Raw genomic sequence first — 27,642 nt, 5'->3', positions numbered from 1 at the left:
ATATGTTTGTTATTACATGGGAACACACTATTATTGGAGGATTCTCATTCACCTTTGGCACAGTCTGCACTTTATGGACTTTTTTGTGATTTAGTAGTTTGTGTGAAAAACTATTTTCAGAAGTTTATTTATCACACTTTAATTTTAGAGATTTTTAGCGCTGCACTTTTTGTATATTAGTGTTCAAGAGTCGCTGTCACACTTTCCACCTTCAAACAACAAAAATATCTCATGCAGAAATAATTCCCATATGTTTTTATTGGTTTTGGTTTGGTTATGACAATTCAACACCTGAAAAGCATCTGTACAAAAGGATTTTTCATCCTCAACAGAAACAATCTTGGCACTAAGGCACTAGTGTGGACATGAAGAGTGTATAAAAGACTACTATGGTAAAAATGGCCAGTCAACAAGAAGCAACTGTTACAGGCACCATGGACAAAGCGGAAAGGCTTATAAAAAAAAAAAAGAAGGACGTCTGCAGAGTGGTAAACCGGTTATCTGTATTTATAAAAACCTTCTCCAGTCTTCTTTCCCAGCTTGTTCTCAGCCACCAGTTTATTAAGCAACTCACTGGGAGCAAAGAGAGGGTTTTCAGGTTCCATCTGGTGCCAACCTAAAAGGCAAGTGGAATATGTTAGCTGAACAGCAATTTACAAATAAAAGACAGAATACAGGTCAAGGTGTCACATGCAGTTCAACTACGGTGGAGGATGAAGGAGGTTTTCAATACATTTTTTCAAAAACAAGAATATATATAGGCAGACAACATCTGCAGCCAAGTGGTATAACTGTTCATACAAGGGAGAAGCAAAATGGACAATCCTGGTGTCCAATGGCCTAGTAAAGTTATCCTTTAAAATGTATCTAAATCCCAAAAACAAAATGTAATACGTTGCAGTTTACCAGTCCTAGGTGGTCACTATATTATGGTTCTTTCCCCCCCCCTTTATTTTCACCTGGTCATCATGCCAGTAACACTTCCTGTCCTACAGTGACTGCTAACTTACTGAACTGTTTCCATGAAGAAGCAGTGTTGTCATCTGTGGTCCAATCAACAAAGATTTTCAGAAGGAAAAAGCAATGTCAGCCCACATCTTTTTTTTCAGACTGGTTTAATTTAATCTACTCAAATGTAGATCTGTCTGTGTTTAAAGTCACAGATTGGCTGAAAACTCCATCCCAGTAACTGGTCCCCATCCATCTTGCCCCAAGTCCTCCTCAGGGTCCATTTCCTTGTTGGCCAACAAAAACCTCAAATGTAATGTTAACACCACCATGCTTTACAGTGCCGTGTACACCTGATGAACTGGAGACATTAATGGCAATTATGGCACTGTTGTGATTGTTCATGGTGGAAGGAGCAGCTGCTTTCACATGGGGTCTTGCAAATCTTTAGTGAGCCAGAGCATGTTACTTTGCAGAGACACTGTGTGGTGGCAGATTTTCAATTCAGAATTACCATTTTCTTTTTTGGGGGAATACCAGGCACAAGCTCTATTTCTCCACTGAACAGGCTCAGATTTTTTTTTAATTGTTATGTTCTATCACTGCAAACAAGCCAGATAACGTGCATTTCCAGAATTGCAGAACTTATGTGTTTCTGAAGCTGGAAGTACAATTCAGCTAGTTGGTAAACAGACAAACCTAAAAACAACAATGTGGAATATCACTACCTGCACTTGAGGCTGTATTTATTTTGGAACGATATGACACTTTAAATGAGAAGCTTTTTTGGCGATACTTTTCCTATGGAGCACAGACCACAGTTTATCCTGCACTCCTGTGACATGTTTTCAGCTGACAACGGGCTTTCAGAGAATTGTATTAGCGAATTAGAAAATATAGCATATATACTGTAATATGCATTTCGCGTGTGCTTCACCTAGACCTCCAATTTCTAAAACGGCAACCATTTTGCACTTTGACCAAGTATTTTCTCACCGGAACTAAACTGTAAATTTAACTTTCTTTACTCAAGGAGGCATGCATTAGAGATGCAAGCTAATAATATGAAACTGTGCAAAAACTTACCTGTAGGTCAAAGTTGGTTGTAAGGGTTTACAACCACTTTAAGGCTTACCTGTAGGTCCAAGAAATATCTCCTAAACCTACACTGTTTAGAAGATATTTGCCAAAAGACAGGCACCGCTGTCTACGGCGCATGCGCCGAAGACAGCGGTGCGCCGGCTCAATGAGTGTGCCGCGGTCAACAGCAAAATGCCGCGAGTGGCGGCTCCCATGCGCATGCGCACGAGTGACATCATTGCAGCTTCGCTGAATGACAGCGGCGGAGCAGCGAGACCCACCGAGAAGATGGATGCGCCGGACTACAGGGGACAGCGGTGACTTCGCTGGCTCCTGTGTCAGGTAAGCGATGCATAGTAGCCCATTATGCTTTACCTTTGCAGGGAATGAAAGAGGAAGTAAATTCATGAGGGTTTACTTCCTCTTTAAGTATAGCAGGCTTCTTCTAACCTGAAACCAGCATGTTTGTAACACTTGGTAACGCTTCAGTGTGCTGCCACCATAGCTTCAGATCATGTGACCCACTGTTTACAGATGACAGTTAGGTTTTGCACCCTCCTAGCTTACCACCATAATAACAACTGTGTGAATAAAGTGGGCCTAACTTTACAGTTTAAGTTAAATCAATTAATTCATTTACATACCGTCAATGATGAATTTACTAGTATCAAGACCAACATAATCCAAGAGTTCAAAAGGGCCCATTGGATATCCAGCTCCTAATTTCATTGCAACGTCTATGTCTTCTTTAGATGCATGTCCTAAAAAACAAATTAAATAGGTTACAAAAAGAGAAAATATATATATATATATATATATATATATATATATATATATATATATATATATATATATATATATATATATATATATATATATATATATATATATATATATACACACACATACACACACACACACGCGCGCTGAAAGCAGTTTCTGGGGCCCTACCCCGTTTTTATCCGAGCCTGAGGCGAAAAAGGGTATGAGGCCCTGGAAACACAACAGCCATTTCTAACACTAGCTGTTGACAGCCATTCTGTTGGATGCTAATGGTGGTTATTGGTTATTTATTCTTCCTTTAGATGTGGTTTGATCATCTTGATAGGCTTATTGATCTTTTACGTTTTTCAATAAATAACTGCATATTTCACAGGGCCAATGCCCTCTGGGTCATTTTTTTTTTTGTTTATGCATATTAACAGATTTCCCTATATGTCACAAGAGCAGCCTACCATGGTATAAAGATCTTGAAGACATCTGCATACATCTATGAGATAAACAAGCTGGCCTAATTTGCTTGTGTCTGAGGCACTGTGTATTTAACCACTTAACAACCGCCCATAGCCGATTAACGGCTTCAGGGCGGTTGTTTAACTCTGAGAGGCCGTTAATTAACGGCCTCCCAGAATTCTGCTCTCGCGCGCCCCCTGGGGCACGCACACTAGAGCATCCGTGACCGCCGTGTCCAGTGGCCGTTTACCACGTGACCGCTCCGTCAAATGACGGAGTGATCACTTGTAAACAAACCGGCGTCATGTTATGACGCAGGTTCCTCCCTCCCCCTCTCTGTACCGATCGGTACAGCGGAGGGGAAAGAGATCGGTGTCAGCAGCGCTGTGGGCTGCATCTGCAGTGACCACATCGCTGCTCACCGTATTTAACCCCTCCATACCCTGGCAATACTCTGCAATGCCCGCCAATACTATGCAATACCCCGCCAATACTATGCAATACCCCGCCAATACTCTGCAATACCTTGTATTCCTTGTAATAGGAATAAAAGTGATCAAAAATTTATTTTTGGGGAAAAAAAATGTCAGACTAAAATAAAGTAAAATGAACAATAAAAAAAAAAAATTTTTTTTAAAGCGCCCGTCCCCATGTGCTCGCATGCAGAAGCGAACGCATACGTAAGCCCTGCCCACATATGAAAACGGTGTTCAAACCACACATGTGAGGTATCGCTGTGAACGTTAGAGCGAGAGCAATAATTCTAGCCCTAGACCTCCTCTGTAACTCAAAACATGTAACCAGTAAAAAAAAATTAAAGCGTCACCTATGGGGATTTTTAAGTAGCAACGTTTGGTGCCATTCCACGAGCGTGTGCAATTTTGAAGAGTGACATGTTAGGTATCTATTTACTCAGCATAACTTCATCTTTCACTTTATGCAAAAATTGGGCTAACTTTACTGGGGGTTTTTTTTTTTTTTTTTTTTTAAAAGCACAAAACAGCTTTTTTTCCCCAAAAAAACTTGTTTGAAAAATTGCTGCGCAAATACCGTGCGAGATAAAAAATTTACAATGACCACCATTGTATTCTCTAGGGTCTTTGCTAAAAAAAAAAAATATATAATGTTTTGGGGTTCTATGTAATTTTCTAGCAAATAAATGATGATTTTTACATGTAGGAGAGAAATGTCAGAATTGGCCTGGAAGCTCCAGAACACCTGATGGCGCTCCCTGCATGTTGGGCCTCTGTATGTGGCCACACTGTGTAAAAGTCTCACACATGTGGTATTGCCATACTCGGGAGTAATAGCAGAATGTGTTTTGGGGTGTAATTTGTGGTATGCATATGCTGTGTGTGAGAAATAAACTGATAATATGTCAATTTTGTGGGGGGGAAAAAAAAAAAAAAAAAAAAGGAAAAAAAAAAATCTTGATATTGCAAAGAATTGTGGGAAAAAATTACAACTTCAAAAAACTCATCATACCTCTTACTAAATACCTTGGAATGTCTTCTTTCCAAAAAGGGGTCATTTGGGGGGTATTTTTAATTTTCTGGCTTGTTAGGGTCTCAAGAATTGAAATAGGCCGTCAGTACTTCAGGTGTGATCAATTTTCAGATATTGGCATCATAGCTTGTGGACTCTATAACTTTCACAAAGACCAAATAATATCCACCAATTTGTACTTATTTTTACCAAAGATATGTAGTGGTATAAATTTTGGCTAAAATTTATGAAGAAAAATTACTAATCTGCTAAATTTTATAACAGAAACAAAGGAAAATTAATTTTTATTTTTTTTTTACAGAATTTTCGGTCTTTTTTCTTTTATAGGACAAAAAATAAAAAATAAATCGAGAGGTGATTAAATACCACCAAAAGAAAGCTCTATTTGTGTGAAAAAAGGACAAAGATTTCATATGGGTACAGTGTTGCATGACTGAGTAATTGTCATTCAAAATGTGAGAGCACCGAAAGCTGAAAATTGGTCTGGTTATTAAGGGTGTTTAATTATCTGTTTTCCTGGAGTTCCATTTTACTGTGTTCCAAGTTCAAAATAAACAAAACCATGTAATGAGCACAGCCAAAATAAATATATATTGTATAAGCTATGTTTTATACACAAAGTAATGCAAGAACACAAACAGCATGATTGAACCTTGATATATCTGCATCTTGAACAGGCGTCAAGACCTTCTCCTTTCTTATAACTACATCTATTAATGTAGTAATTGTACATTGGAAACATGAGGTTTAACAACTCTACACTAGATGGCAGCAGAGTTCTACAAAATAAAAAACAAAAAAGGGACTGGGGCAGAATGTGTGACGGAAAAGTGTAAAAGTGGCGGGGTAGTTTGGCGCATACTAAAACTGAAACAGGGGAGTCAGTCAGTGGAATTGGGGACAGTACTGTAGATCTTCAAAAAGATCTGAACACTAATGCACATGGGGTGAGGACTGGGTGTTCAGAAGTTATTACATATGTTCAGAGGAATAAGCACTGAGCTCTTAAAGTGATATTAACCACTTCAGCCCCGGACCAATTGTCAGCCTAAGGACCAGAGGTGTTTTTACAATTTGGCACTGCACTGCTTTAACTGGTAATTGCGCGGTCATGCAATGTTGTACCCAAGCGAAATTTGCGTCCTTTTCTTCCCACAAATAGAGCTTTCTTTTGACGGTATTTGATTGCCTCTGCGATTTTTATTTCTTGCGATATAAATGGAAAAGGTCCGAAAATTGAGAAAAAAAAAAAAGATATTTTCTACTTTTTGTTATAAGAAAAATCGAATAAACTCAATTTTAGTCTTACATTTAGGGCAAAATTTATTCAGCCACATGTCTTTAGTAAAAAACTATTTTCTGGAATTTACACAGCTTTTAAATTTAGGACTGCATATCTCATTTCTTGAGGTGCTAAAATGGTAGGGCAGTACAAACCCCCCCAAATTACCCCATTTTGGAAAGTAAACACCCCAAGGAAATTGCTGAGCCCATTGAATATTTTTTTTTGTCCTAAGTGATTGAATAATGACAAAAAAAAAAAGTTTACAAAAAGTTGTCACTAAATGATATATTGCTCACACATGCCATAGTTATATGTGGAATTGCACCCCAAAATATATTCTGCTGCTTCTCCCGAGTACGAGGATACCACATACCGTATATACTCGAGTATAAGCCGAGATTTTCAGCCTCTTTTTTGAGGCTGAAAGTGCCCCCCTCGGCTTATACTCGAGTCATCGCTGTCTGCCCGCTCGATCAGCGTGTCGAGCAGACAGACAGCGGCCATTCTAGAATTCAAAAGCCGCGCCTCCGCCTTCGCCTGTGATAGGCGGAACACTGAATTTCCCAGCAGTCAGTGTTCCGCCTATCACGGACATCCGCTCATCCTCGTACTACGGACGAGGATGAGACGATGTCCGTGATAGGCGGAACACAGGCTGCTGGGAAATTCAGTGTTCCGCCTATCACAGGCGAAGGCGGAGGCGCGGCTTTTGAATTTTAGAATGGCCGCCGAGGCGCCGACGAAGAGCGGCGATCCTGGCAAGGCACGGGACGGAGGCAAGGCAAGGCACGGCACGGGATGGGACGGAGGCAAGGCACGACACGGGACGGAGGCAAGGAGGCAAGGCACGGCACGGGACGGAGGCAAGGAGGCAAGGCACGGCACGGGACGGAGGCAAGGAGGCAAGGCACGGCACGGGACGGAGGCAAGGAGGCAAGGCACGGGACGGAGGCTCGGGACACAGGTAGGCTGGACACACACACACACACACACACACACACACACACACGGACACACACGGACACACACACACAGGGATGGATGGATGGAGACACACACACACAGGGATGGATGGATACACACACACACAGGGATGGATGGATGGAGACACACACACACAGGGATGGATGGATGGAGACACACACACACAGGGATGGATGGATGGATGGAGACACACACACACAGGGATGGATGGATGGAGACACACACACACAGGGATGGATGGATGGATGGACACACACACACAGGGATGGATGGATGGATGGACACACACACACAGGGATGGATGGATGGATGGATGGATGGACACACACACACAGGGATGGATGGATGGATGGACACACACACACAGGGATGGATGGATGGACACACACACACACACAGGGATGGACGGACACACACACAGGGATGGACAGGCATGTCTCACCCTCGGCTTATACACGAGTCAATAAGTTTGCCAGTTTTTTTGGGGGTAAATTGGGGGCCTCGGCTTATATTCGGGTCGGCCTATACTCGAGTATATACGGTATGTGGGACTTTTTGGGAGTCTAGCCGCGTACGGGACCCCGAAAACCAATCACTGCCTTCAGGATTTCTAAGGGTGCAAATTTTTGATTTCACTCCTCACTACCTATCACAGTTTTGAAGGCCATAAAAAGCCAAAATAGCACAAAACCCCCCCAAATGACCCCATTTTGGAAAGTAGACATCCCAAGCTATTTACTGAGAGGCATGTTGAGTCCATTAAATATTTTATATTTTGCCACAAGTTGCAGGAATATTACAATTTTTTTTTGCACAAAGTTGTCACTAAATGATATATTGCTCACACATGCTTTGGACAAAAGTAAAATTACACCCCAAAATAAATTCTGCTGATTCTCCCGAGGATACCACATGTGAGGGACTTTTTGGGAGCCTAGCCACGTACGGGACCCCGAAAACCAAGCACTGACTTCAGGATTTAAATATAAAACGCTACCAAAAAAAACTGTTAGCGATCGCAGGGATCAGGCCTGACTCTGCGAACGCTGCAGTTATGTGTTTAGTGTTTTGTAAGTGACAGTGATCGATCGATACTGCACTTGGGTGGGCTGGGCAGAGGGGCAAAACGCAGGTGCTAGCAGGTATCTGGGCTGATCCCGCTAACAATGCGTTTTTTTGGAACCCTAAACTGCTGGGGACGCTAGTATAGATCCGATCAGATCAGATATTGATCTGTTCAGATTCTATACCACTAAGGGAGGTGTATGCTTTGCGCGTGGGTGTTAGCGGTACTGGCACTAACCTAGCGTTGCCTGGGGCGACGCAGACCCTGACTCTAAAACCTAATTGAGATCACCCGCCGGGTGATCAGGGGGTTAAACCTTTATTGGGTAAATGGTGGGTGCCCTGATGCTATAAAAAGCAAACTAACTAACCAGAGTCACCCGTAACACTTATACAGTGATCACTGGTGAAAGGGTTAACCAGGGGCAATCAGGGGGTTAAAATCTTTATTAGGTATTATATGGGGGTCCCTGGCGCTATATAAAAACCTGACGGGGAACCTAAATAAGTAAATGGCTAACCAGCGTCACCAGTGGCACTTATACGGTGATCGCTGGTGAAGGGGTTAACTAAGGGCAATCAGGGGGTTAAAACCATTATTAACCATTATGGGGGGTACCTAGCACTATAAAAACCTGGCGGTGAACCTAAAAAAATAACTAGCTACCTAGCGACACTAGTGACACTAATGCAGCGATCAGAAAAACCAATCGCTTAAGAAATAAAATTTATGAGAAAGGGTTAACTCTAGGGGCAATCAGGGGGTTAAACCTTTATTGGGGGGGTAGGGGGCTACCCTGGACCTAACACTAACTGCCCTGACAGTTTTTACTGTCACAACTGACACTAAATGCAGTGATCAGTAAATAAATGATCACTGCAATCAGTGACACTGTGACTGGGAGGGGGGGCGGGGGGGATCGGGGGGGGGGATTTGTGTGCCTATGTGTTCTCACAGTCTGGTCAAAAAGACCGCCCCGACATCACTTCCTCCCTGCCTGTGTTTACAATACACAGCGGGGGAAGCTTCTCATTCGCCAGGAGCGATCGAGAGGGGATGGCCAGAAACCAACGGCCTCATCCCGGATCGCTCCTGAAGCAAAACGGACCGCCGCATCCAGCGGAAGGGGGTCCGATCGGACCCCCCACCCACTGGAAGGCAAGCACGTACATGTACGTGCTTGTGCCTGTCGGTGCCATTGCGCCGACGTACATTGCCATGCAAAGGTCCTTAAGTGGTTAAAGGCTTTTTTTTTTTTTTTTTTAAACAACATTTTATACTTACCTGCTCTGTGCAGCCCAGGTCCACCTCTTCGCACTCATCTGCTTTGTGCAGCCCGGATTCGCCTCCTCTCAGGTCCCCCTGCCGACACTCTAGGCCCCTCCTCCTGCTGAGTGTCCCCAGAGCAAGTAACTTGCAATGGGGGCACCCAAGCAGGCTCATTCTTGAGCTGTGGCTCTGTGTGTCCATTCACACACAGAGCTGTGGATTGTCCCCCCCCCCCCCTTCATTGGCTCACTGGCTGTGCATAGCATGAAGCTAAAAAAACTTTAGAACCACTTTAATGCACCTAACCTGGAGCTTGGTGCTTAGGAATGAATGCATGGAGACAGGTCACCAAGGGGTTGACGCATGATTGAAGAAGATGATGATACTGACTGAAGACAGGTTTCTAAGGGGTTAACACTTCGGTATGAGCTGATAACTGAGACGTTAATGCACATGCATAGCTGACTGTTCACTGTTGCATTGATTTTATGCACATACTCTGCTGGTGTAATACTAGCGAGATAATTCAGTGTACTGGAGGGGCATCTAAAGCTGACCATACATTGATCGAAACTTGGCCAAATTAAGAGGGATAAGATGAATTTTCCATCCACGTGTAGCCCTTCCTTTTGTACAGAAGTCTATCGGTAACGTTGGAAAACTTTTTTGGATCAGTGGCTGCAGCTGCTGATCAATGTATTCTGACAGCAAGATCTGATGTCAGGATACAATGTCCCAGCAGGGGGATTCCTCCATTGACCTCAAATCTTTTTTTTTTTTTTTTTTTAAGTTTAGCCAGTTGACTGGTCAATGACAAGATTTACTGCTGGTATAGATACCGGAAAGGGATGTGTGCATGTTGGGGGCAGGAGTAAATGGAAAGACCAATGTGTGTACTAACAACCACCAACACAATTGTGGAATACATTACTAGTGTCTTGATTTAAAATTACCTCGCTCATAAAGGCGGACCGATTCCATCAAGTAGGGTACCAGAAGGCGGTTAACAATAAAGCCAGGCGTGTCCTGAATTGGAAGAAAGTATCAAATCATTCACTCTATATTTTAATGTGGAATAAATCAGACATCGCTGGAGGGTAAGAGTGTAAACACAAGTTGGCAGAAGGACAAACGGTTAAATACAAAACTTGAATAAATATGTGTGAACACGTTTAGGCTGTATGCATATGGGTGTATTTGTCCATGCAGTGTAAAGACAATGGGGGTTATTTACTAAAGGCAAATCCACTTTGCACTACAAGTGCACTTGAAAGTGCAGTCGCTGTAGATCTGAGGGGGACATGCAAGGAAAATAAAAAACAGCATTTTTGCTTGTATATGAGTGGACGATAGAAATCAGCAGATCTTCCCCTCAGATCCAAAGCGACTTTACTTCCAAGTGCACTTACAGTGCAAAGTGGATTTGCCTTTAGTAAATAAACCCCCCCCCCCCCCCCACCCATATATTTTCGTTTTTCTGGATTTGCATACAACCACTGTGGCTAGGTGGGTTCTATAGCAAATAAATGGCTGTGTATTGGCCCACTACCTGCTAAGAATAAAAAACCTGATGAGGTCTGGTACTGACCAGGTTCTGTCCACTCAGCTTCAGAATTCCTTAGCGGCTGCACTGCTTTTATGATAGCTGCAGCAGAGGGGAAGAAGCTTAGTTGTACAAAGGATGGAGTGTCCATAAGGACTCTCCAGGCTCTGTGCACCTCCATACATGGTGCTTCTCCCAAATTCATGTATCCATTTATGACAGGTGCATGAACCTGGTACCTACCCAGACATTTAGTAAGACCATCTTTATGCATTCCCTTGAATATCCTTACATTTGGTCAATGTCATATCTTGAGTTACTCAAACATACATTATTGAATTTTATATACACATTATGTAATGTGTACTTTGTTAGCCTGTGATTATGGGACCCCTTAAATGACCAAGGCTGGCCAAATACCAGTTCTTTTACGACAGGGAGCCTAGAGCCGATTACAGAACAAGTCATAAACTTGCTGCCTTACCTTACATGACACGGGCATCTTTCCAAGTGCTTTGCTAAAATCGATGAGAGAGTCAAAGGTTGTCTGGCTTGTCATAGGGGCCTGAATGACCTTAAAGAAAAGATAAGACCTGTAAACAACAAATGATTACTTCATTCAGCTAAAAAAAAAAAAAAAAAAAAAAAAACATTTTTTATACATTCTTTTTCAACAATCAAGCTAAATTAAGGGGGGAGGGGGGTGGAGTAGCACAAATATACAAAATACCAACAAGAAATGATAGCTACTACATGAACAGAAAAATGTTGTGTGTTTATTACACATCTATGTGGGTTTTTGAGAATCTTTTTGGCTCCATGCATACTAGCGTTTTTCATAAGCTCAAAAAAAGCTAGAAAAAAACAAAACAAAAAAAACCCAATGATCATAGCATTTTATGTTCCAGCTTCTAGTAGCATTTTATTAGTATATGAAGAAAGAACAAAAAATAAATAAAACATTTAAAAAAAAAGACAAAAAAATAAAATAATCTAGGATATCACTATTTAGCTTCTAGGAGCTTATAAAGTTTCTGCTTTGGAAGAAATGGATACAATTTTATTGACGGTCAACAAAAATCACTGAACTTTAATTATTTCCCAAGCACACTACAGTCAAAAAGGCAGCTTTGGGAGGACATCCATGGACGTCCTGCCAGAATCACACTCCCCGCACACCCCCTGGGGTGGGGGGCGCATTCCCTCTGTCCTTTGGACACAACTGGTTACAAATTGTGGTAAGGGGCCAATCACAGGGGCCCTGTACCATGTGATCAGCTGTGTCCAGTCACTGCTGATCACAGGTAAACAAACGTGCCGGTTAGCGGCATTCTTTTCCTCACATGCTGTCACAGCGCCAGGAAAGGAGAGCCTGTAACTGACAATTCTGACAGGGAACATTTACACAAATAAATCGGGGAATTGATCGCCTGCACCCCCTGCTGCAGCCCCCTCAGCGGCCCCTGGTGCAGCCCCCACAGTGCCCCTCCATACAGCGGCCCCTCCATACAGCCTCCACAGCGGCCCCTCAGTGAAGGAGAAAAATTTTTTTATTTGCAACATTTTTATAACTAAAAAAAAAAGTTTTATTTTTATTTTATAAATTTTCAGTCTTTTTATATTTGTTTAGCAAAAAATAAACAATGCAGTGGTGATTAAAAACCACCAAAAGAAAGCTAAATCTGTCTAAAAAAAAAAAACAAAAAAAAAAAAAAAACGGATAAAAATCTCATATGGTTACAGTGTTGCATAGCCACGCAACTGTCATTCAAAATGCGACAGCACTAAAAGCTGAAAATTGGCCTGGGCAGGAAGGGGGTGAAAGGGTCTAGTATTGAAGTGTTTAATGGCCAATCTTGCCTGTTGCATTAGGGTGTGCACCCCAAAGCTCAAAAACATGCGCCTTTCTCTGCAGCCTCAGCTGTGTGGGGCAGTGAATGAACAGGACAGTGATCTGCGCTGAGCAGATCCCTGTTCATTCACAAACTGAAGCATAGTAAACAGTTTACTATACTTCCGTTATAAATGAACACAATGAGTTAGTGTGTTCATTTAGAAAAGAAAGGGGTTAGTAAATGACACATTTACTAGCTCTTTCCCTCACTCTCCATTCCAAAACCTACCCCACCCCACCCCACAGCAGTCAGGGGGCGAGGAGGAAAGAAGCTAGCAACACTGCAGGGGGGCGCAACATGAGGGGAAGCCCAGGCAATAGGGGGTGATTAGGGTGTGCCCAGGTACACCTGCCACACGCCCATGGATGGATCCCATCATGAAAGCTGAACTGTCAATAGTTAAAAATGTGCAACATTCATTCAGTTAATACATGCTATAAAGGAAGCTCAGGCACTTCCTGTTATAGGGTGACAATGCTCTGTCCCTGTCTCCCAAAAGGTGTTCCTACCTTGTCAGTCTGTCACATTGCTTTCTACAAGTAGCTACCCAGGCGTAATCCACTGTTGTCGCCACCAGGAAACCTACCCTAAAATCATACATCTATTGACTACATGCATAGAATGGAAGTGGGTGTAAGAAAGGTGGAAGTTATCAGGAGCACAGAGTTTGATGAAAAAAAACAAAAAAAAAAAACACCAAACAGAACAAAAAATTGCAATGGTTTATGATAAATAGTACTTTAGTGTAGGAGCATTGGCAGCGGATGATATCATCCTTCTGCTTACTATGTTCTCGCCTCCTGCACTACAGCACACCCGATTGTTTCCTAGTACTTCCCCACCTTCTTCCAGTCTTTGTGCTGCTGTACATCAGATAACAGGCATCAAGTCAAATTCAGGTACCGGCTCTAGTTGCATTCAAAAATACATGTAATGATTCAGTAATATGAACACATAACTGCATGAACTGTTTTTTTCATATGTGCCTAAAGTTCAGCTTTAACCCCGCTCTGCAAGTGCCTCCCAGCCTTAAGAGCTTATAGGTTCCAGGAGGCAGAGGTGGAAATTCAGGTCATGTGACCGCTGTGATTGGCAATCACATGATCAGAAAGCTCCCGATTGCAAGTATGCATCAAGAGCTTTCCAGCCGGTGACTATGCTGGGAGCATACATGCTCTCAGCAGAGTCTTGTGTTTACATAGGGTTGCCCATATGCTGCCACTTGACGGGAAGAGGTTAAAGTGCTTTTTCACTTTTGCAGTCAAATTGAGATAGCACCTACTTTATATCGGTTAGTATTTTCCATTAACATAGCATAACGCAACTAAAAATTCTTACATGATCTCCCTATTCTGTGATGTTTAGGACGGGGTTGTGGAGTAATGCTTAACATAATTAAAGTGGTTCTAAAGCCTAAAAACATTTTTTTACCTTAAAGGGGTTATAAACCTTTGTATTTTTTCACCTTAATGCATCCTTTGCATTAAGGTGAAAAAAACTTCTGACACCTGAGCCCGTTAGTTCCCTCGGCGGAGATGGGCTCACTTTTTCTGCCCAGGGTTTTCAGCTCTTGATTGGATAGATTGATAGCAGCGCAGCCACTGGCTCCCGCTGCTATCAAACAAATCCAATGACGCAAGCGCCAGGGCCGAGTCCAGCATTCTGTGTCTATGCGCACAAATGCTGGACTCGGGAGCGCCCCCTCAAGTTAACCCCCACGGAGAGCGCTTCTCCAAGGGGGTTTAGCAACACGAGGGAGGAGCCGCAAGCGCCAGCAGGGGACCCCAGAAGATGAGGATCGGGGCCACTCTGTGCAAAACAAACTGCAAAGTTGAGGTAAGTATGTTTGTTATTTAAAAAAAAAAAAAAAAAAAAAAAAAAAATCAAAAGGTTTACAATCACTTTAATGCATTCTTTGCATTAAAGGTAAAAAATGTTTAGGTATCAGTAGACATGGTGAGACTCTCCAGAAGTTCCTAGAATCAGCCATGACACATTCTCCTTAGAAACATCTGAAATGTAAGAAATATATATATTTTTTTATGCATGTGTGAATGGGAACACAAATATAGTGAGGTTTCCAAATTTGACTGCAAAAGTGGAAATACGCTGTAAAGAACGTTCACGGATTGTTGCCAGATTTTCTAAAATAAAGAAAGGAGGCAATTACAATATCAAATCTGACAGCCACCCAGCTTTCCAGGTCTCTAATAAAGTGAGTTGGCACTCCAGTGTGGAACAAAGCGATAATCTTAAAATAAACCTCCACTCTCATGGTATCTCATTTCCAACACTGATTTCTGATGCCAAAATACATGGCTATTTATAGTGCAGGGATTCTTGCAAACTCATGCTAAGCCCAAGCTGTAAGATATGAAAAGTGGACCAAACTGCGGTCACTGCATACAAGTACATACCTACACAAAACAGGTTTATGGTGGTGAAGAAAAGGATCTTCCCTTCTGTAAACAGAGGACTTCAGATACTTAAAGCTGTACTCCACTCCCCCCACCCCTCATGTTTTTCTTCCTCACTTAACCGCAATGCTGTAGTGCTATTCAAAGCACATACTCGGCCACACAGCAAATCCAGTGTTGTCCTGCTGTAATCCACTATTCTGGTGCCACACAGCAGGTCTCGTACAGCCATCTTGGTCCTATTAATTTGGCTGACTCTTCTGAGTACAGCCAGGTCTGAGCACATGCCGGACCCCCGTTTCTTCAGCCTCTTGGGACATATAATGGAAGTATCCCAGGAGGTAGGACCAGGTACACATCATTCTGGCCTAAGCCTGGAATTGCTGAAAAAGGGGGGGCCTGCGTGTTAAAGCAGACCTAACTTCCCGGAAGTGTGGGGTATTCCAGTGTCCCCCCCCCCCCCTGAAAGGTGCCAATTGTGGCACCGGAAGGGGAGGAGACAAAATGAGCGGAAGTTCCACTTTTGGGTGGAATGGAACCCAGCTTTGATTAAATCTTTTCATTTGACAACTCTGAAGAAATGACACTTTGCTACAATGTAAAGTAGTGAGTGTACAGCTTGTATAACAGTGTCAATTTTCTGTCCCCTCAAAATAACTCAACACACAGCCATTAATGTCTAAACCACTGGCAACAAAAGTGAGTACACTCCTAAGTGAAAATGTCCAAGAGTGTCAATATTTTGTGTGGCCACAATTATTTTCCAGCACTGCCTTAACCCTCTTGGGCATGGAGTTCACCAGAGATTCACAGGTTGTCACTGGAGTCCTCTTCCACTCCTCCATGATGACATCACGGAGCTGGTAGATGTTAGAGACCTTGCACTCCTCCACCTTCCGTTTGAGGATACCCCACAGATGCGCAATAGGGTTTAGGTCTGGAGACATGCTTAGCCAGACCTTTACCCTCAGATTCTTTAGTAAGGCAGTGGTTGTCTTGGAGGTGTGTTTGGGGTCATATCATGTTGGAATACTGCCATGCAACCCAGTCTCCAAAGGGAGAGGATCATGCTCTGCTTCAGTATGTCACAGTACATGTTGGCATACATGGTTCCCTCAATGAACTGTAGCTCCCCAGTGCCGGCAGCACTCAAGCAGCCCCAGACATGACACTCCCACCACCATGCTTTACTGTAGGCAAGACACACTTGTCTTTGTACTCCTCACCTGGTTGCTGCCACACATGCTTGACACCATCTGAACCAAATAAGTTTATCTTGGGCTCACCAGACCACAGGACATGGCTCCAGTAATCCATGTCCTTAGTCTGCTTGTTTTCAGCAAATATTTTGTGGGCTTTCTTGTGCATCATCTATAGAGAAGGCTTCCTTCTCAGTTTCAGGGTCTTGGCAATCGTTTTATAGCCTAGGCCATCTTTATGCAGAGCAATAATTATTTTTTTCAGATCCTCAGAGAGTTCTTTGTCATGAGGTGCCATGTTGTACTTCCAGCAACCAGTATGAGATTGAGAGCGATAACACCAAATTTAACACACCTGCGGCCCATTTACACCTGAGACCTTGTAACACTAACGAGTCACATGACACCAAGGATGAAAAATGGCTAATTGGGCCCAATTTGGACATTTTCACTTAGGGGTGTCCTCCCCTTTGTTGCCAGTGGTTTAGACATTAATGGCTGTGTGTTGAGTTATTTTGAGGGGACAGCAAGTTTATACAAGCTGTACACTCATTACTTTACATTGTAGCAACGTGTCATTTCTTCAGTGTTGCCACACGTTTGTGAAATACTGTCAACTTCAGCAATAAAAGCATATTTTTCCTCAAAAGAAGCATTTGAATGTACACCAAGCTGCACATGGCGATAGCTGAAGACTCTGGACCCAGAGGAAGTTGTCAGCATCGGAAAGAGAGCTTGCAGGTATCGCTGGAGCGGAGGCGAGTATTGGGGAGTTTAGTCCTGTTTTCTGGTACAAATATTTTATTCAAGTTTTAAGAGAATAACAACAAAGCACCCAATCCACCCACACATGGGTTTGGAATGACAACAGAAAACAAAAGAGCATCATATATTGACAAGCAAAAAGGGGACAGCAGCAATGTTCAAGGAGCACAAATAGCTGAATAACAAAAGGTTCAGGAAGATCCGTAAGGATATCACTGTCAAACCTGGACAGGCTAATTCCCCGAGAGTGATGCAGTATAGGTTACCCTCGCAAAGAGCATTAAATAGGATCAAGATGAACAGAAGGAGGCAAAATCACAAGAGAAGACAAAAGAGAAGTACAAAGAACAAAAAAAACAAAGGGCGTGGAGAGAGGGGAATCCGGTAGAGAAGAGCTGGAGGAGGGACAGTAAGAATATGGACTCGGGGTTGTCAGGCAGGCCGGCATGGGCATCCAATACTAGCCCGGAGGAAGCAAGGGGAAGGCATATTGAAGGAAAGGTTCCCAAACCTTTAGGAATTCAGCGTGAGAGTCCTTAAGAATGCTAGACATCTGCTCATTAGGCATTAAGGCAATCATACGGTCTCAGACACCCTGAAAAGGAACCGTAGGCTTCCTCCAAGCCTGGGTAATTGTTCTTTTGAATGACAAAAATAAGTAAGTTGCCAGCTTTTACTGACAGGCATAGAGGCCTGGGCTAGGGCAGTGCAGTAGGGCCAATTTAGCATTCTTTTGGATAGTTAAATTAAATTGAGTATGCAGTAGGCCAAAGACTCTGGATCAAAAGCCTGTCAAACGCAGACAAGTCCACCATATATGTAAGACGTCCCCACGATGGCCACAGCCCTGGAAGCAGCGGTCACTAGAACTATGGTTGGCATGGGCAGAGCTGGGGCCCAATACCACCACAGGAGCATTTTATACTGTATGCCACTTCTAGGATAGCAGTGTTGAATGAGCACTTTGCTACAGTGGACCAAGCCTTGCTTGTTTTGCCATTTGTTTTTTGGTGTGGGGTTTCCCTTCAAGGTTCATACCTTAGGAGTCTGTAAAGCATTTCACCTGCTAGCAGCAAATCACAGGTGCAATGCCAAGCTCCTGCAGACTGTCAGTGTAGCTGTCTATCAGTATCTCTGATACAAGCAGGCAGTTACTTCAGTCCAGGAAGTTCAATGCGCAGTAGGGAACCGGGAAGTGAAGCCGATTCGCTTCACTTCCTGATTCCCTCACCTAGAATGGTGACGGCAGCAGCCAAGAGCCGAGCGATCGATCGGCCTCGGCATCGCTGGAACCCGGGACAGGTGAGTGTCCAGTTATTAAAAGTCAGCAGCTGTAGTATTTATAGCTGCTGGCTTTTAATATTTTTATTTTTTTTTTTTTTTTTTTAGGTGGAATCCCTCTTTAACTGAGAATTACAAGCCGTCAGCGGCAGAGGCTAACAGTACATGTAGCCATTCTTTCACAGAACTCTGACAGAATGACGCAGCCGCAATCTTTTTAAATTGTGACAGGGGGTGCATGGAGACGATCTGCACCCGCTGTCAAAGGAAGGAGGGATCAGGGAGAGGCTGCAGGAGCGGGAACATGTTACAAGTTCCACCTTAAAAACCAGATGGAACATGTAACATGGTCCCAAAAGCGAACTTATCCTTTAAGCCCTTGTACACACGGTCGGACATTCCGTCGGAAAATGTCCGATCGGACCGTGTTGTTGGATAATCCGACCATGTGTGGGCTCCATCGGACTGTTTCGGACGGAATATCCGACCGACAATGTTTTAGAGCTGGGCTATAAAATTTTCCGACAACATGATCGGATCGGACTTTGTCCAATCGTTTGTAGAGAATTCCGATTGGACAAAGTGCCACACATGCTCAGATCAAATTCCTAGACCAAAGCTATTGGCTACTGGCCTGAACGTAGTCCCATCGTAACCAAATAATGGCATCATGTTCTGAACGATCGGATTTTCCGACAACTTTGTCCGACCGTGTGTATGCAACACCAGTTTCTGACAAAATCAGACAGATTTTGTTGTCAGAATGTCAGACCATGTGTACAAGGGCTTAGAAGAGCGACTGAAGGATACTGTTCTAGGTCAGCTCCAATGAGGTTGATTTACTAAAGGTAAATAGGCTGTTCACTTTGCAAGGGAAACTAAAAAGCTGGGAGGGTGTAATACTACTTTAACAAGCTTTATCAAATTTTGTCCACGCTAAGGGCTCATGTACACAGGATGTTTTTACAGCTGCTGTTAGGGGCGGTTTTTATTTATTTTTTTACTGCCTCCAAACGCCCCTCCATGTTAACCTGTGTCAATGCACACAAACTTTCAGAGGCATAAGCATTAAAGGGCAATAGGATAGATTATATATATATATATATATATATATATATTTTTATTTTATTTTTTATATTATTGTGAGCCCAGGAGCAGAGGTTGTTGAGCTGTAAAAACACAAAACACAGCTAAGTTCTATAACAAACTTTTAGCCGCTTTTGGCATTTTTAGACATTTTTACTGCAAAATTGCCCAAAAACGCCAATGACAAAAAACGTGCATAAATGCTAATCAAAAAGAAGGCTAAAAGTGTGTTTTTTCAACTGTTTTCTGAAGGGACATGCAAGGAGAAAAAAAAAAAAAAAAAAAAAAAAAAAACAGCATTTTTGTTTGTACATGATTGGATGATAAAATCAGCAGAGCCCCCCCTCAGATCTAAAAGCGACTTTACTTCCAAGTGCACTTGTAGTGCAAAGTGGATTTGCCTTTAGGAAACCCCTTTGCGTTGCTATGTAGTGGCACATACAAAATCTACAACAAAATCAAGTTTACAAGGCCATGTACAATATCCACTACTATCAAACACTTATAAAGCTCAGACATCGGATCTAAAAAGATTACACAAAGCAGTCCCACCTTTTGGCAGCTCCCGATTTTACAGACGTTACACAACGTATCACAAAAAGGTCCAAATAGTACAACTTACCTCCACCAGCTTCATCATTGGGACAGGATTGAAGAAATGTAAGCCTCCAAACCGGTCCTGTCTGGTTGTGCAATTGGCTATGTCAGTTATTGGCAAGGATGAAGTGTTGCTGGCAAATATGGTATGTCTGTCACAGAATGAAGGAAACATGGTCAAGAACATGTACTGTATTTACAGAGTATGTATAGGAGAAGCTATGGCATAGTTTCATGACGGTTTTTCTTATGCAAATTTCACAAGCTCTCCTTATACTCTGATTGTCTGACAACTGCAAAAGCCACATTTGTGAACTGCTGAGATTGCAGGATACGCCCCAAACACAACATTGTTTTCCACAGTCGAGGATACATATCCTGATGAACACTGTAACAGCAATTAATGGATTTCCATTCATGCCAGCTTGCTTTATTGTTGACATGCTGTGGTTGGCTACAGCTAATCACATGGTACAGGGTGCTGCAATTGGCCCAGGTACCATGTGATAGCCGTGGGCCAATCATAACACCTCTACAAAAAGCACAGCTGTAATGAATGAAACGCATTCTTAACAGTTGTGTACACATTGCGATTATGTGATTCCTCAGGCTGCCCAAAGCAGCTGGGCACTGGGAACCATCATTCTCTGTGTCCGGACACAGTGGTTATGGTTACTGAGGCTGGCCGTGCCGCGTGCCCGCAATAAAAGTAATGTGGGCGGTCTTAAGGTGGTAAATTAAAAACACATACTAATTATATATATATATATATATATATATATATATATATATATATATATATATATATATATATATACATACATACATACACACACACACACACACATACACACACACATACACACACACACACACACACTACAGGATTAAGCTTTAAAAAAAAAAAATTGCAATTACAATTCAACCCCCTCTCAGATCTCTACGCAGCATTTACACCAGGGGTGCCCAACCTTTTGAGGAACGAGGGTCACTTTATCAACTTGGTAACCGGTCACGGGCCACAATGAGCATAAAGGGGGATGGCAGGTCTGTGTCCACTCTGCATATGTAGAGCAGACACGGATGCAACCCGCTAAACCCCAAGGGCCCTCCGATCACCCCAGCCAGAAGGGGACAGATCCCCTTCTGTTTTTTTTAAGGAGATTGGATTGCAGATAGGGGAGTGTAAACAGACACGAGTCCGTTAACATCTGCCGCTCTATACAGGTGAATGGAGAGTCTGTTTGAGTCCACCTGAAAAACAGACAGGCGGACCCAATTGGACCGATCATGTGAAAGGGGCCTAAGGCTGCTCTTACCCTGATGCACAGCGGTTTACCTGTTCCTCAACTGACCTCAATCTTCACTTCTTCCTCAGGATTCCTGCAGCTGGCTGGTACTGGTACTGATGACTGGTACTGCTGGTTTATACTGCTGGCTTGTACTGATGACTGATACGGATGGTGGATACTGGTACTGCTGGGGGGTACTTCTGGCGGGTACTGGTACTGATGACTGGCACTGGTAATGCTGGTTGGTACTGGTACGGGTGGCTGCTGTCCCAGATCGTGGGTTGTTGTGTCCCAACACGCCATCCCCAAGCATAATTGTGACAGGAGAATGCACCTGCAGTAGAGAGCAGAGCCAATGCTTCCTGTCACAGGCATTTGGTATCACTCCATGTGAAGGAGCCAGTGCTATACAGAAAACATTGGCTCCGCTTCCTCTAGCGGCGGCTCCGTTCTTCGCACTAATGCTCAGAGATGGCGGGTTGGGAACCCACAATCTGGGCTTGCCGACCCACCATCTCAGAGCAAGACACAGCGGGCCACGTTGGAGGGCACCAGCAAATGTTTAATCAATATTGTCAGCGCTGGGAGATAACTAAACAAAGTATATTTTAGTTCTTTCAGAGGAGAGGGTTGAACTTCATCTGTAAATGAGGTCAGTTTAACCACTTAAGGCAAAATATTTATATATATCAAAGACCCTAGAGAATAAAAAAAGGTGGTTGTTGCAATATTTTATTTAATACTCTATTTGCGCAGTGGTCTTTCACCTTGTAAAACAACCCATTCAGTTTAAAATATAAATTACACTAAATATATATATATATATTTTAAACTGAATGGGTTGTTTTACAAGGTGATCGTATACAAGCACTTTAACCACCTCAGTACAGTGCAGTTACACCCCCTTCCTGACCAGACCAATTTTCAGCTTTCAGCGCTCTCACACTTTGAATGACAATTACTCAGTCATCCAACACAGTATCCATATGAAACTTGCGTCCTTTTTTCCACACAAATAGAGCTTTCTTTTAGTGGTATTTAATCACTAGTGGGTTTTTTATTTTTTGTGCTATAAATAAAATAAAACATAAATTTTGTGAAAAAAATGCCTTTTTCTTCGTTTCTGTCATAAATTTTTGCTAATTAGTAATTTTTCTTCATAAATTTTGGCCAAAATTTATACTGCTACATATCTTTGGTAAAAATAACCCACATTAGTGTATATTATTTGGTCTTTGTGAAAGTTATAGAGTCTACAAACTATGGTGCCAATCACTGAAAATTCATCAATTCTGATCAGGCCTTCAGTACATCAGGTGTATCTCATTTCTTGAGACTCTAACTAGTCAGGAAAGTACAAATACCCCCCAAATGACCCCTTTTTACAAAGTAGACATCCTAAGGTATTAAGTAAGTAGCATGGTGAGTTTTTTTAAGTTGTCATTTTTTCCCACAATTCTTTGCAAAATGAAGATTTTTTATTTTTTTTTATTTTTTTTTACTAAATTGTCATATTATCAGGTTATTTCTCACACACAGCATATGTATACAACAAATTACCCCCCAAAATACATTCTGCTACTCTTCCCGAGTACGGCGATACCACATGTGTGAGACTTTTACACAGCCTGGCCACATACAGAGCACCAACATCGATGTAGTACCTTCAGACGTTCTACGAGCAAAAATGACGCATCTCATTTCTCAACCACCTATTACACTTTTGAAGTCCCTGGAGTACCAGGACAATGGAATTTCCCATAAAATCACCCCATTTTGGAAAGCAGACACCCCAACGTATAATCTGTGAGGCATAATGAGTCTTTTGAATGGTTAATTTTTTTCCAGAAGTTTTTGGAATATGTGGAAAAAAATTAAAACGCATTTTTTTTTACACAAAATTGTCAATTTATAAGATATTTCTAACACATAGCATGTATATAGCAAAAATTACACCCCAAAATACATTCTGCTACTCTTCCCGAGTACGGCGATACCACGTGTGTGAGACTTTTACACAGCCTGGCCACATACAGAGCACTAACATTGATGTAGTACCTTCAGACGTTCTATGAGCAAAAATTACGCATCTCATTTCTCAACCACCTATTACACTTTTGAAGGCCCTGGAGTACCAGGACAATGGAATTTCCCATAAAATTACCCCATTTTGGAAAGCAGACACCCCAACGTATAATCTGTGAGGCATAATGAGTCTTTTGAACGGTTCATTTTTTTCCAGAAGTTTTTGGAATATGTGGAAAAAAATTAAAACGCATTTTTTTTTTACACAAAATTGTCAATTTATAAGATATTTCTAACACATAGAATGTATATAGCAAAAATTACATCCCAAAATACATTCTGCTACTCCTCCCGAGTATGGCGATACCACATGTGTAGGACTTTTACACAGCCTGGCCACATAGATGGGCCAAACATTGAAGTAGTACGTTCAGGCGTTCTAGGAGCATAAATGACACATCTTATTTCATTCCTACCCATCACACTTTTGAAGGTCCTGGACCACCAGGACAGTGAAATTACCCACAAAATGACCCCATTTTGGAAAGTAAACACCCCAACGTATATTCTATGAGACATGGGCTGCAAATAGGTACTCGGGTACTCCGATGGGCTGGAGATAGGTACTCGGGTACTCAGGTGGACTGTGACAGGTACTCGGGTACTCAGATGGACTGGAACAGGTACTCGGGTACTCTGATTGCCTGGTGACAGGTACTCGGGTACTCTGATGGCCTGGTGACAGGTACTCAAGTACTCTGATGGCCTGGTGACAGGTACTCGGGTACTCTGATGGCCTGGTGACAGGTACTCGGGTACTCTGATGGCCTGGTGACAGGTACTCGGGTACTCTGATGGCCTGGTGACAGGTACTCGGGTACTCTGATGGCCTGGTGACAGGTACTCGGGTACTCTGATGGCCTGGTGACAAGTACTCAGGTACTCTGATGGCCTGGTGACAGGTACTCTGATGGTTTGGTGACTGGTATTTGGGTACTCTGAAGGGCGGTGACAGGTACTCAGATGAACTGTGACAGGTACTCGGGTACTCAGATGGGCTGTGACAGGTACTCGGTACTCTAATGGACTGTGACAGGTACTCGGTACTCTAATGGACTGTGACAGGTACTCGGTACTCTAATGGACTGTGACAGGTACTCGGTACTCTAATGGACTGTGACAGGTACTCGGGTACCCTGATGGGCCGTGACAGGTACTCGGGTACCCTGATGGGCCGTGACAGGTACTCGGGTACCCTGATGGGCCGTGACAGGTACTCGGGTACCCTGATGGGCCGTGACAGGTACTCGGGTACCCTGATGGGCCGTGACAGGTACTCGGGTACCCTGATGGGCCGTGACAGGTACTCGGGTACTCTGATGTGCCGAGACAGGTACTCGGGTACTCTGATGTGCCGAGACAGGTACTCGGGTACTCTGATGGGCCGGGACAGGTACTCGGGTACTCTGATGGGCCGGGACAGGTACTCGGGTACTCTGATGGGCCGGGACAGGTACTCGGGTACTCAGATGAACTGTGACAGGTACTCGGGTACTCTGATGGGCCGGGACAGGTACTCGGGTACTCAGATGGGCTGGGACAGGTACTCGGGTACTCAGATGGGCTGGGACAGGTACTCGGGTACTCTGATGGGCTGGGACAGGTACTCGGGTACTCTGATGGGCTGGGACAGGTACTCGGGTACTCTGATGGGCTGGGACAGGTTCTCGGGTACTCTGATGGGCTGGGACAGGTACTCGGGTACTCTGATGGGCTGGGACAGGTACTCTGATGGGCTGTGACAGGTACTCGGGTACTCTGATGGGCTGGGACAGGTACTCGGGTACTCTGATGGGCTGGGACAGGTACTCGGGTATTCTGATGGGCTGGGACAGGTACTCGGGTACTCTGATGGGCTGGGACAGGTACTCGGGTACTCTGATGGGCTGGGACAGGTACTCAAATACTCTGATGGACTGTGACAGGTACTCTGATGGACTGTGATTGACAGGTACTATGAGGGGTGGTGACAGGTCCTCTTTATTGGGGGGGGGGGCAATCAGTATGTTTGGTGTACACTGTATGCGGTAACGAGATGTTACCGCAATCTCCTCCTCACACACGATCGGTGTGTGAGGAGGAGAACCCGGTAACATCCCGTTACCGCGGTTTGTTTACATTTTAGTGATCGGCTGTGAAAGGATCACAGCCGATCACGTGGGTAAACAGCCAGCCAATGGCTGTTTACCAGTGTCGGTGACGAGCAGTGTTCCCGGGGAACACGCCGCCACCGACGTGCACGCGCAGCGCGCTCGCGATCGCGCGCATGCGCCGTGCACGTAGGGGGTGTGACCATCTGTGATCGGCCGTGACTTCATCACGGCCGATCACGTGGTAAACAGCCATAACGAATGGCTGTTCACCCCCTTCGGTGGCGAGCGGTGTCTCCGTGACACGCCGCCACCGAAGAAACAGGGATGCGCGCGCACGATCGCGCGCATCCCTGTTTAAACGGGAGGCCGTCATATGACGGCCTCCCGCCACGATAGCTGCGCCGCCTGGCCGTCATTTGACGGCCGGCGGTCAGCAACCAGTTAAAGTCAGGTCTCAACGAAAAAGTACTGAAATGAGTGAAATACGTTAAAAGCTTGTGGGACAGGTGGATCTGCTTGTGAATTAATTCTTCAATAAGTATACACACGTTTTTTTAATGGAGAGCGGCTTCCTTCCTTTTGTACTTGGAAGTGGACTATATGGGGGGGCCAGTGACCGCTGGAAACTTGAACCCACTGTTAGAAGATAAAGGGATGTAAGCCTGCAGCAGGACTGGACATTTTGCTGTCACAAGAAGCAAGTTACACAGCACAGGATCCCTTATGTACACAGTCTAGAGCAGGGGTCTCAAACTTGCGGCCTTCCAGCTGTTGTGAAACTACAAACTGCAAGGCTGACAGTTACACGCATGACTCCCACAGAAGCATGATGGGCCTCCAGTTTGAGACCCCTGGTCTACAGTCACATACAGTAAATGTAGCAGTGCTTTGAACAACAATAAGGCTAGCCTCACATGTTAACATTCCTCTTAGTCAGCCTCACAGGATGAATGAGAGAAATCATTCGATCACACTAAACAGCAAGGATGGAGGAATCTCCACTGTTATCTATTGTATTGTGATACTGCTGCTCCCATGGCTGTCTGAATACCTGAACAGTGACCACATCTGAGCTGGGTGGTGCCACCAGCCATATTTTGAGCCAGATATCATCATCAGCATAATAATTATGTGGCTCCATTTATTAAAAAAATATTTTAAACTTGTATCTTGACAATGCCATATTAGGAGGTCTGGTAACTTACTCTGGGGCAAATTTATCCAGTCTCTTGAAGAGTTCATGTTTGACTTCCAAGTTTTCTACAATTGCCTCTACGACAAGATCAGTGCTGTGTACTACTGCTGCAGCGTCTGTGCTGGTGCTTAGGTTCGATAATGTTTTTTGAACAAACTGAGATGATGCCTGCAAAACAAAGGCCAGGGGGAAAAAAAAAACCTGGTTACAAACAAGGATTACCGATTTTTAAAAGATAACTTTACTTAAAGCTGGGTTCCACCCTAAAGTGGAACTTCCGCTGATCGGAACCCTCCCCCCCTCCGGTGTCACAATTGGCACCTTACAGGGGGGAGGGGGGTGGAGATACCTGTCAAAGACAGGTATTTACACCCACTTCCGGGCATAGACTCCCATGGGAGTCTATGCCTCTTCCTGTCCTGCCGCGCTGTCTGCTGGGACACACACGGGTCTCAGAGACAGCGCGGACAATTCCTATTGCGCTGCGCGACTCGCGCATGCGCAGTAGGGAACCGGGAAGTGAAGCCGATTCGCTTCACTTCCTGATTCCCTCACCTAGAATGGTGACGGCAGCAGCCGAGAGATCGATCGGCCTCGGCATCGCTGGAACCCGGGACAGGTGAGTGTCCATTTATTAAAAGTCAGCAGCTGTAGTATTTACAGCTGCTGGCTTTTAATATAAATATATATATATATATATATATATATATATATATATATTTTTTTTTTTTTTTAGGTGGAATCCCTCTTTAAAATAAGACATTAAAGTCATTTTATGGCATCTGCTATCAGGTTTAAATGCACCTTTTTGTACCACCACCCC

At 43.6% G+C, this 27,642-nt stretch overlaps 1 protein-coding gene across 1 annotated transcript in view; it reads right to left on the bottom strand.

The window, feature by feature from the left end:
• Positions 1-240: 240 nt before the first annotated feature.
• The window catches only part of HADH (hydroxyacyl-CoA dehydrogenase), a 40,944-nt gene continuing 13,542 nt past the window's right edge, over positions 241-27,642 (bottom strand). The window contains exons 3-8 of the mRNA XM_077476686.1: positions 26,830-26,987; positions 20,180-20,306; positions 11,399-11,488; positions 10,325-10,397; positions 2,673-2,789; positions 241-616 (exon numbers count right to left, since the gene is read on the bottom strand). Coding sequence (XP_077332812.1) covers positions 498-616; positions 2,673-2,789; positions 10,325-10,397; positions 11,399-11,488; positions 20,180-20,306; positions 26,830-26,987 — 684 coding nt within the window. The 3' untranslated portion in view covers positions 241-497. The remainder of the gene's footprint in view (positions 617-2,672; positions 2,790-10,324; positions 10,398-11,398; positions 11,489-20,179; positions 20,307-26,829; positions 26,988-27,642) is intronic.

Source organism: Lithobates pipiens, unplaced genomic scaffold, assembly GCF_037356315.1.
Source record: "Lithobates pipiens isolate NorthernLeopardFrog02 unplaced genomic scaffold, aLitPip1_a1.2 Scaffold_13, whole genome shotgun sequence".
NCBI lineage: Eukaryota > Metazoa > Chordata > Amphibia > Anura > Ranidae > Lithobates > Lithobates pipiens.
Note: the sequence above shows the minus strand (reverse complement) of the source record. Positions and strands in the feature narration are given on the sequence as shown.